General features: G+C 37.0%; 2 protein-coding genes and 1 long non-coding RNA gene across 6 annotated transcripts; 1 reads left to right on the forward strand and 2 right to left on the reverse strand.

Moving 5' to 3' along the window:
* The first annotated feature begins 129 nt into the window (after positions 1-129).
* LOC122576243 (glycine dehydrogenase (decarboxylating), mitochondrial) lies at positions 130-4410 on the forward strand. Its single transcript, XM_043746238.1, has 10 exons — positions 130-463; positions 534-612; positions 1097-1232; positions 1304-1694; positions 1763-2283; positions 2348-2627; positions 2703-3352; positions 3418-3881; positions 3968-4113; positions 4183-4410. The coding sequence occupies exons 1-10, from the start codon at positions 260-262 to the stop codon at positions 4291-4293; spliced, it is 2982 nt and encodes a 993-aa protein (XP_043602173.1). The 5' UTR covers positions 130-259; the 3' UTR covers positions 4294-4410.
* On the reverse strand, positions 625-1498 carry LOC122576246. The gene is made up of 3 exons (XR_006319682.1): positions 1371-1498; positions 1090-1283; positions 625-1003 (listed from the first exon to the last, which is right to left on the reverse strand). It is a non-coding gene; the product is annotated as an uncharacterized LOC122576246 (long non-coding RNA).
* LOC122576245 (HMG box-containing protein 4) lies at positions 4325-8678 on the reverse strand. Of its 4 annotated transcripts, none has more exons than XM_043746243.1 (5): positions 6939-7427; positions 5678-6216; positions 5542-5617; positions 5264-5449; positions 4325-4919 (listed from the first exon to the last, which is right to left on the reverse strand). In XM_043746243.1, the coding sequence occupies exons 1-5, from the start codon at positions 7057-7059 to the stop codon at positions 4576-4578; spliced, it is 1266 nt and encodes a 421-aa protein (XP_043602178.1). In that variant the 5' UTR covers positions 7060-7427; the 3' UTR covers positions 4325-4575. The 4 variants fall into 4 exon arrangements, 3 of the variants coding, with proteins under 3 accessions (XP_043602178.1, XP_043602177.1, XP_043602176.1); XM_043746242.1 differs by having other exon boundaries at positions 4325-4988; positions 5678-6210; positions 6939-7421; XM_043746241.1 differs by having other exon boundaries at positions 4325-4988; positions 6939-7420.
* Between the last annotated feature and the right edge of the window lie 3243 nt (positions 8679-11921).

Genomic DNA, 11921 nt, shown 5'->3' on the forward strand with positions numbered 1-11921 from the left:
GTAAACATACATGTAACATATTACATGCGCAAAGGTAGTTTTCCAATATTGTTCAAGATACTTTGCAACTTAGGGTCACAAAAGATAAAGCTGTAATCAGAAGTTATGACATCACTAGATGATGAGTCTTAGGGTATAAAGGTTCTGCTTCCTTTAGTATACTCCTTAGTTGTCTGGAATCTACCAAGCAATTATAGTGTTTAATTCTACTATTAGAAAAATAGTTAATTATTATCAAATCTTTATTTTGTAATTTACAATGTCATATCTTTTTAAGCTAGCAAAGTGTACAAGATTGTTGAATAAACGTAATACGTATCGACACGCACATGGATTAACGTTGAATAACTTACAAAAAGAAAATGTTAGTGAACTTTTTCTGCAAAAAGATGAATTTCAAATTAGACATATCGGCCCTCGACAGTATGAACAATTGGAAATGTTAGAAACTATTGGATTCAAGGTAGTATTTTAACTTAGTAATAGAAACATTATTTTAAGATAGTCACTAAGTTATTTAATTAATTTAATAGAGTTTAGAAGAATTAACAAACGCTGCGGTCCCAGCAAAAATTCTTTACAAGGAAGAATTAAAGATTGAACAGTCAGTCAGTAAGTAAAATATGTAACTTATTTGAAATGATATACTACAGCAGTTGAAAAAGAAACTATTACGATACGTAGAAACGTGTGAAGTCACGCGACTGTTGATATGAAACACGTGTAAACTGATAACCCCATGATATTGAAATGAACACAGTGGATGAGTAACAAACATTCTTGAAGTATATTCATTCATAATTTATGAAAATTTTGCACGTTAAATATTTTAATAAGTCGATGAATTAATTGTGTTAAAAAATGAGACAGTTTTTTCTGTTGGAACATGCATTAGCTTCATTATGTTCCATAAATAAGATGGCCTTTCATTGTGAAATGAACGTATCTTGGGTCAGAGGTCAATCTCGTGCGGTCAGATTAGCATTCACGTGATTTTTGAAAGCTGAAAATTAATTGTAATACTTTCATTTAAAATGTTAAATATATCCTAATATTCTGATAGAGCAGATTGTATAAAATGATAATTACATTTTAGCTGAATACGAATTGTTAAAGATGATTACACAGATTTCGGAAAAGAACGACGTATGGCGTTCGTATATAGGCATGGGATATAATAATTGTTGCGTTCCTCACACCATTATGAGGAACATATTCGAAAATCCAGGATGGTATGTTTCTTAGAGTGCAATTTATCGCTGATTTTAACGCGGCTACAGCAACTGAAAAAGTTCTATTATAGGACAACACAATATACTCCATATCAACCAGAAATTTCGCAAGGTAGACTCGAAGGTTTGTTGAATTACCAAACGATGATATGCGACTTGACTGGGATGGAAGTAGCCAACGCATCTCTTCTGGACGAAGGTACTGCGGCGGCCGAAGCTTTGGGTCTTGCTCACAGGAGCAACAAGAGAAAGAAACTGTTCGTTTCTGACAAAGTTCATCCTCAAACAATCAGCGTGATTGCAACGCGTGCTACTTCTTTGGGTCTCGATCTTGAAATCGGAGATATTTTTCGAGTTGATACCAGCTCAAAGGACTTTGCTGGTATCTTATTCCAATATCCTGACACAACTGGATCTATCTACGCATTCGAAGATGTCGTGAAGAAGGCACACGTAGACGGTGTATGTATTTACAGATCTGAAATCCTTGAACAAATAAATTCAATTACGTTTGATGCGTTTCATTGTAGACGCTCGTTTGCGTTGCTGCTGATTTGTTGGCGCTGGCCATACTCAAGCCTCCAAGTGAATTTGGAGTTGATATATGCGTTGGTACCAGCCAACGTTTCGGAGTTCCACTTGGATATGGAGGACCTCATGCTGGATTCTTCGCTTGTCGTCAAAGATTAGTTCGTTTGATGCCGGGAAGGATGATTGGTGTTACGAAGGACTCGAACGGTCTGGATGCATATCGCCTAGCCCTTCAAACACGCGAGCAGCATATCAGAAGAGATAAAGCTACTAGCAACATTTGTACTGCACAAGCACTACTGGCAAACATGTCTGCGATGTATGCTGTGTATCATGGACCTGAAGGAATAAGAAATATTGCAAACAGGGTACACTTCTTCAGCCTGATCCTAGCAAAAGGTTTAGAAAAAGCAGGGAATAAGGTGGTCAATGAGTACTTTTTTGACACTATAAGATTATTACCTACAGTGCCTTCAAAAATTATAAAAGAAAATGCGACTGCGTTTAAAATCAATTTTAGGTAATTTACCAGAAAATATTGTAAACGAATAAAATACAGGTATCACGAGAGTAATGTATTTCAGGTATTACGAGGACGGAGTTGGAATATCTCTTGATGAAACTACTACGGAACAAGATATAAATGATATCTTTAAAATATTCTGTGCGGATACAACCGTTGAAGAAATGTGTAGAGAAGACGTTTGCCTAGAAAGAAATCTCAATAAATCCCATTTCGCTCGTTCTACGCCGTATTTGCAACATCCTGTATTCAATAGCCATCAATCCGAAACAAGGATAGTTCGTTACATGAAGTCCTTAGAGAATAAGGATGTATCTCTCGTACATAGTATGATACCACTGGTAATTGAATGGGTTATATGAAAATACATTCTACACTATCGTCAACATAGTTAACATTTTCGGCTATTTGAACAGGGATCCTGTACGATGAAATTGAATTCTACGACGGAGATGATGCCCTGTAGCCTACGCGGATTCACCGATATCCATCCTTTTGTACCTATTGAACAAACCAAAGGATATCAACAGCTATTTGCTGAACTGGAACGGGATTTGTGCGCTATAACTGGTTATGATAACATAAGTTTTCAACCGAATAGTGGAGCTCAGGGTGAATACGCCGGTCTAAGAGCTATACAACGTTATCATGAGTCAAATGAAAACAAGAATCGACAAGTCTGTTTGATTCCCATTTCTGCTCACGGCACTAATCCTGCTTCTGCTCAAATGGCCGGTATGCAGGTGAAGCCTATCCTCATACAGAAAGACGGCTCTGTGGATATCGTACATCTTACAGAAATGATCGATAAGTACCGAGAGACATTGTCTTGTCTGATGATAACATATCCGTCGACGAACGGCGTATTTGAGGAGACCGTCGCTGATATTTGTGCTATGGTTCATGAAGCTGGAGGTCAAGTGTATCTGGACGGTGCTAACATGAATGCTCAAGTTGGTCTATGTCGTCCTGGTGATTATGGCAGTGACGTTTCGCATCTAAATTTACACAAAACATTCTGTATACCTCATGGCGGTGGAGGACCTGGAAGTGGTCCTATTGGAGTGTAAGTAACGTTATTTTGATATTCTAATGTAAATATGCAATACAAATGATGACTTTTACGTATAGGAAACGGCATCTTGCTCCATTTCTTCCATCTCATCCTGTCATTAATTGTTCGGGTAATGGTCATAACAACGTAAAACAAACTGGCGCTGTATCAGCTGCTCCTTTCGGATCATCAGCTATTCTACCAATTTCATGGGCCTACATTAAAATGATGGGTCCAAACGGGTTAAGAAAAGCTACTCAAGTTGCTATTCTAAACGCAAATTACATGAGTAAAAGACTGGAAAAGTATTACAAGACACTATATAAAGGAAAGACAGGATTAGTAGCGCATGAATTCATTTTGGATATAAGGGATTTCAAGAAAACGGCAAATATCGAGGCCGTAGATATTGCTAAAAGATTAATGGATTATGGTTTTCATGCTCCAACAATGAGCTGGCCCGTAGCGGGTACATTAATGATCGAGCCAACCGAATCCGAGGACAAAAGAGAATTGGACAGATTTTGCGATGCTTTGATTCGTAAGAATACTAAATATATTCACTAAAAATGTTTGTTTTCCTTTTAAGAAAGACATCAATAGATATTCAAAAGTTTTGTTTTGTAGATATACGACAAGAAATTGATAATATAGAAAGTGGTAAATTAGACATTATTAAGAATCCATTGAAAATGGCACCACATACTCAAGAACAAGTAATATCAAGTAAATGGGATAGACCATACTCACGAGAATTGGCAGCATTTCCAGCTGTAAGTGACTATACTTGACTTTCATTAGGGAGTGAATAATAAATAAACTATATTCATATTTATTTACAGCCATTTGTAAAAGGAAGCAACAAAATTTGGCCGAGTGTTGGAAGGATAGATGATATATATGGAGACAAAAATCTATTCTGTACGTGTCCCCCTGTCTTACCACATGAATAAGTGATTGTAGTTATTTTTCGTGTACAGTTAGTTATAGAATTATTCAAATGTTTATTGTAATTTTTTGTACAAACATATTATTTATATAAAACTTCTTACTTTTATAAGCAGAGAAAATATAACAAAGATTTCACTTTAAAATTCTCTCCTTTTGTAGCAAACAAAACTATATCATTTCTTCGTTATTCTTAATCCATTTAACAATTATGTACGTCTATTCAATTTATCGATATATTTACATTGTATATTATTAGATTATCTTTTTCATTATTTTTACATATATTACAAACCAGGCATGAGATACGCAATATTGTCGAGCATTTGTGAAAGTGTTTCGTGTTTAGCTCCATTAGTTTCTGGTACCTGTTGTGTTAGGCAAATTAAAGGACCCAGTGCGCAAAGTAGAGAATCTAGTAAGACCGACAAACTGCCCGATACCGCTATTTGCCCATCGTGTTCCTTTAATCGTTCACCGATGATCGTTAAACTCTCACCGAGAAGCTTGAGATGAGCAGCTACATCGATAGGTTGAGTACCAACAACTTTGTACATTCCTGTTCCTATCATTGGTTCGTTAACTAAATCTTTCCCACTTCGATTTGACGGCGGCGATACCGGAACATTTCCTACAACCGAGGGTAGACCTAGTTGAATAGTTTTTTTGGAGGTAGCAGGTTTTTGCTCTTTCCCATTACCTGTAATACAAAGAAAGACAACATAAAATGTTACAAATGTTATTGTGTTGTTCGATTTGCCTATCTCTAAACGAGATGCATGCATACAAAACAAATGATAATAAGACATCTACTATATAATTCTTAGAGGCATAAAACATATAAACGATATATTATTTGAAAGACTTTTGACTAATACGCGTGCACGAGAAGCAAATCAAGATGAATAAACTACCATATAACTTTTAGAGATATACTCGTAAAAATGATGTATACATGAGAACCAACAAACCCACCAATTTTATTAATGAATTTTTTTCGCGAAGCAGGCGGCGGCATTTTCCAAACAGGCTCATCTTTACTTGCAGGTAAAGAATGAGGTTTTGCTGCCAAGCGTTTTGCGCGTCTGCGCCAGTTATATTTTTCCAGATTTGGTACTGTAGCCCACAGTTCTCCTAACCGTTTAGAAATTGCTGCAAAATCTACAAAAAGCAACGTTTCACGAATAATATTAGCATCGGTTTTCTAAACTGACCATACATAGTATGGAGAAACAAGAGTGAAGCTTATATACCCATATAAGGACATTGCTCTAGTAACTCTTGCCTAATTTCTTTAGCCCACAACATGTACGCGGTAAATCTCGTTTTCTGAAAACATCATCGAATTGTGAAATAATCATCCCCTTAGTAACTTTCATGTGTACATACCCCTTTGTCTTTACGTTGTGCCTTCATTCTACCTATTATTTTGCCATCTTTAATAATTAGCTTTTTCTTACATTTCTCAAGCATGTACAAACTATTTGCTTGTGAAGGTGTTTCTTGGCCAGGTGGTTCAAGCTTTCTAAAACCTGCTTCTCTATCGTCTATCATAAGAGGGTCAACATCATCGTCGCTTCCAGAATCCATGCTATATCTTTCATCCTCGTTCAACCCAGAGGGATCATCAGACTCTGACCCTGAAGACTGCCCTTCGTTATCTGACAATGTCTCTTGTTTAACTCTTTGCTGTCCAGAGTTGGAATTTGAATTCTTCCTTTGTCTTCCACTACTTGCATGTTGGATCGACTGATTTGGTGACATACGTTGGGAATCATATCTGTCCAATAATTGTTGATTTTGTAATTGCTGTGCTTTTTGACGTTTGTACTTGTTATCCGTAAAATCATCTGGCGATTCAAAGTCAACGAGTTTGGAAGATTTCTTTCTCACACGGCCACTGCGGGAGATACCCGTGACCTCTAGATCTGAAAGATAAAGCGGACTGCACCTTGCCAAGAAAGAGAAAGGGACCAAAATACTTTGTAAGATCTAACTACCACTCTCATAACCTTCTGGGATTCAAGATCATTATTTCTATGCAAATATACTTTATACGAAGAGTGTGCATGGGTATCCAAACGTAGTTCACTGTATACTTGTTTGAATTATAATATTTTTGATCGATATTTTGAAATTTTTTAAACTAGATGTGTCTGATACCAATTATTAGATCTCGTGGACGCGTATTATGTGTCACATAAATTTTACTACATACACTTAAGTACAAAGAACTTTCTCTATACCTGATGTACATAAACATACTACATATTGGAACGAACATAACGAGTATTACAATTACGTCAGATTATGAGTACAAGACAATTGTCATTTATTCGAATAAAATTTTATCTGTTTGTTTGTTTTTTGTAATAATCGTTCTCTCATTGGAGCCTGTCTCTGTTTCATGAAATTTCTCAAATTTAAAAAAACCTGACTACGAATGAATTGTACACATCATTAGTTTAATGACTCTCCGCTACGGACAAAAGCGCTAGTAACCAAAACGCAAATTGGAGTAAATATTGCAAAGAAATTGATAAATTTGCTACGAACGCGCGCAAATCATGCGGAATACTGCAAGCGATACGAGCAAACAAGCAACTGGTCTACCAAATATCTCTCCCTATAAAGTGAAAGCTGATCTCACCGTCATTCTTCTGACGTTTCGGAGTCACGAACATATCCATAGCGTCGTTCCGTTGCTCTCGAGGCTTCTTGCGCCGCGGCGTTTTCTCAGATTTCGCGGGCTTACGAACATTGGCGCGCATCACGCGCTAATAAGTTCTTGCTTTTTTGATGCAAATGCATCTGTTCAAATCTTCAACACTCTTCCCAACAGAAATTACTCCTCAAACCCCAAACTTTGTTTATTTTTATGGCGATTTTAAAAACAACTGCTACGAAGGAAACCAGAATGCACTGCGCAGCGTGAGTTGCGCATTTAGGACGCAACGCGCGAAATTTAAAAACAGGTGTTTGATTTTAGTTTTTGTGGAAAACATAGATTGTTCTAAAACTTGCATAAACTTTCCAACTTACAAGATATAAAAGTAATAGTTTACATTATTTAAAAAGATAAGAATTTAGAATAATAAATTTAGTAGATCTAATAATAAAAAAATAATAAATCTAGAATATATTATAAAAAAATGTATTATTTACATTATCAAATTCATTAAAATTAATTAAAAGAAATGTATACAAATTTAAATATCATCTTCTTGTTGCCATCCATCTTCGTTAGATAAAAATCTTCTCTTGTGGCTAGTATTCATGTAAGGTCTTAATGCCCATTCCGTATCAGCTGCTGCTTCTGCATCCAAAGTACCTAATTTAATTTGATATAATTTTAATTGAAATCTGGGACCAACTTCTACCAGTTCGATGTCCTTTCCATGAATCTTTTTATAAGTGTGATGCCTGAAGGATATGTAGTCATCGTGATTGGCAAAAGTAATTATTCTTTTGCTATCTTCTTTTGGTACTGGGAATAAATATTTTAAAATACTCATAACACGTTCACCTAACTTTGTTTTGAAATTGTGAAATATAAGGTGAGGATATTGTTCAGACATGGTTCCAATATCAGGAATATCGTGTCTCATAATAACGTCCGACATGGTGAAATATGCAGTAGGTCCATAGGGAAGATGACAAACAATAAGAGAATCAGGCACACCTCTGTGTTCATGCACAATTATGAAATCCGTAACGTCATTTGCTCTGCAGGCATGTATCAATTGTTTCATTTCATAGTTTCCTCGATTCATTCTTTGAGAATTAGGAAATATCAAACGCATTTCTTTGACAAACATTTTCAATCTGGAACTTGGGTCACGAGAAGTGGTAATCACAATTTTTGGATCTTCAACTCCAGCCCAATGATATTCGTCATCTTCATGAGATCCCACAACACCTCCCATTTCTGTTCCAATAGCAACAGCCATTTCTGGTCCAGCATCTTCCCAAGCTAATTGTTTTTGTATGTTCAAAGCATCTTTTCTTAGATCTGGATGTATAGGTATATTTTGCTCTAGACTGCGTTTAAGTTTTTCCTTCTTTTCTTGAATGCTCTTTAACTTATCTTGAACGGATTTTCTGTAGAGATATTCTCTACGAAGCCTCGCTTGTCTTCGTAACATTTTGACGTTTCAATAAATACCTTGTACTTTTCAAAACTAATTATAGGTTATAGGATACAAGAGTCACACACGTCCTGATGTAATATAATCAATAATTATAGCTGATAGAAGATAGATTGTGCGATAATAAAATTTAATTTAACGTATTATTAAGTTTTTATCATCAAGTTAATAAAATTATTATTGATTAATTTATTCCAAATTAGTTATAGTCTCGTGTTGTATATTTTCTCGCTGTTATATTCAGGCGGTAACACGATTGGTCGAGCTGGTGATGGCGAGCCAATTAGGCGAGCGTTCAAGCGGTGATGACGTGTTTCAACGACTAAGTTTCGAAATTAGTAAGTAGTTAATAACTTTGCATTTTCGTGTACTTGCAAAAATGAAATTTGTGCTTGAATTTGTGTCGTTAATGAAAATAAGTGACGGTGAGTTTTCTTTCTCTATTGATAGTTATTATAATCATAAGTAGGCCGAGGATTCTTATATATCTATAGGAAATTTGAAAGTGCAAAATTGCACAAAATTTACATGATATGAAGAAATGTGTAAAATATTTAAATATAGTATTTTCTATAATACTTGCTGGGTAAAACAATTTGCTAGCTTCTGTTTTTTAAATTATATTCTCAATGAAATATATGATATTATAGGTTTATATTTATCGGCATAGTTTTTATTGTCAAACTTTTTCGGAGCATATGTGTCTAACGAAAAAGAATTTGCTATATGTATACAATAGGATTAAATTTGTACGAGAGAAGAACGATCATTTAGAACAATAATGAATAATGAAATATCTTTATTGTGATTTTATAGATGATATACGGAAAAATCTGTATAGAGAACACGTTCAAGTACCAGCTTGGAGTCGACTAACGGAATTGGTACGTAAAATATAAATCAGCGTTCACTTTTCTCTATTCAAATTATATTTTACCATAGTTTACAAAGAACATGTTTGGATAATCCAGAGAATCTATATTAGAATGAGTGTATAGGATAAACAACGAGTACAAATTTTGATAGTTGTCAATAGTAGGAACACTAGAAAACTTTGCATGTTGCAGCTTCCGATATATTTATAATCATTATACGTGGTAGAAATTATTCATTTCTTGCTTGCGAATGAAATCTGGAAATTAATTGCGCGCGAGATTTGAATTTGACTATTTAGTGGCATGTACGCCAACGATAAATATTTCCCCTTTACAATGTCGGTAACCTTACCGACCAATCCTTTGCATCTCGTCCGCGTCGATAATAAGTAATCGACGTACTCGCGAGTAGTAACTAGTTTCAAACATCGACGTCAGATATCATATGAATTATTTCTTTCTGCCTATAAATGTAGAAAAACTTAAACAACGAATAGACCGAGCCTTTATATTATTCGATGTACTCATGATATGTCAAAATTTCTTTCCGACGATATTAAAAAGTAAAATAAAATACGTAAATGGATTTAGAGATTCCATAGAATCAGAGTTCGTTCGTTGGCGATTTATGAAAGGATAGACGCGAGTCGGAGGCTTTTTTCCCCCCTGGTTAATTGCAACCAGCTTGCGATTTCCCTGCTGTCTCTTTGATCGAGCCGCCCACTTGCTATTTCTCTTCGCGGAATATGACTTTTCAGGCTGCGCTTAATTAGCGACGAACTTTGAATCATAATCACAAAGGCATTCTTTGTAAGCGTATAACGCGTGCTACTGCTTCCTACTCAGCGATTTACAAGAGTTTCCAGTTTCTTCCACTGAAACCAAACGAAACGAAACGAAACGAAACGAAAGTTGAAAGAAAAAATGACGCGAAACGACGAAGAAAAAAGAAGATTCTAGTAATGGACGCAGAAGAATCGCGGTGATTTGGGAAAAAAGTGTAATGGCCCCGGGGATAGGGCTCGTGCCGTGCACGGCGCCTCGTAATTCATTTAGACGGTAGCTCGACGAGACAGGCTCAATTACAGTCGCGGCAAAAAACCGCACGGGAACGAGTAGCTTCTTCGTACGACGTGCGTGGTCCGTGTTCGTTGCTGCTTCGTCTCGGCGTACACGCGCGCTCGTTTTCTCGTCTCTTTCAAGGAGGAAAGAAGGGCCGCGGGCTCGTGTCCTGCGTCACTCAACCGAGCACACCGCGGACATCGTTAAAGCCTCTTTGTCATCCGTTTTACCCGACCGGCTGCCATTATGGCCCCTCGCTCGTTCCTACGTGCAAAACGTTCGGAATTCCTCGCGCGTACCCGCTCCTAGGAGGTCTTCCATCTACAGCCGAATCTACTCTCGGATCGTTTACTTTTTGCGAAACTCCACTTTCTACGCGCAACATTTTACTTTATAAATTTCTGCAACGTGATATTTCTGTCTATTTATCGTTGCTGTACCGCATCGTACGATATTATTTAGCGATATTTTCGAGAACCACGGCCCACCTTTGCCACTTTATGTTTCGAAAATGATCGTACAATAGCATCGATGGCGATAAATACGATGTAGCAATTAAAAGAAATATTTACTTGCGACATTGTTGTTGTTATCATTATTAGTCGTAATGGTATTATCGTTATTATTATTAATTGTAATTACAATTATTATTATTATTCCACTGAATTTTTGAAACTTTGTCTGGGAAAGGCGAGAAGCGGACGCACCGTGTCTGTGTGTGCTGCAAGCCACCGACATTTTCACTCATCGCGGATGATTCATCGAATGTGAAAGATGAGAGTACTTATTTACCGAACGAATTCGTTTCGCTAGTCTTGAAAAGTTTGATCGCATCCAACTGATGATGAAACGTGCCGAGGTATTCTCCATTCGCTTCTCTCAGACAACACGTTTTATTCCTCTGTTCGATTCTCTTATTCGCTTCACAGTTTGCTTCGATTAATTTTGATTATGTCGATACAATTGATTCCGATTATTTTGATTAATCTGAAGCGCTTGGATACAGGACACTGTTCAGTTCGTACTTAGAAAAAACAGTAAGAACTGCTTGTCCGAGTACACGTTTGGCACATTTGTAGCTGGTCGTGTAACAACAAACACGCGCGTCGTAAAATATGCTTTGTATCTCGTGGCGTTACGAACGAATCATCGTTCGATTCATCGAAGGAACTGTTGTTTGAGAATCGTCAGATACAACAGAGAATCGTTGTTCCATGTTTCTCAGCGAGTTATCCTCGGCGATCGTCCAAAGCGGAAACGTGTAAAATTCCTCGTCGGTCGTTGGCTCGTTTCGTCCTCTCGCTGCTTCGCAGGCCAATTTTTCTCAGCTTCGGTTTGCACGCGATTTTCAATCGCGCGTACCTACCTACGTACATTTTCGCCCCTGTAAAATTTCGAAGAACCGATAGAACCGATAGCGGGATATCGACAAATAGATTGGAGAGGAGAGGCGGCGGTGGCTGCGGATGGCCGTGGAAGATGGTTTTTGCTCGGCAGAAAGAAAATGCATCTACTGTTCTCGTCGGAGGGATGTCGGGCAGGGTTAAT

The sequence above is a fragment of the Bombus pyrosoma genome, linkage group LG16, assembly GCF_014825855.1.
Source record: "Bombus pyrosoma isolate SC7728 linkage group LG16, ASM1482585v1, whole genome shotgun sequence".
Classification (NCBI taxonomy): domain Eukaryota; kingdom Metazoa; phylum Arthropoda; class Insecta; order Hymenoptera; family Apidae; genus Bombus; species Bombus pyrosoma.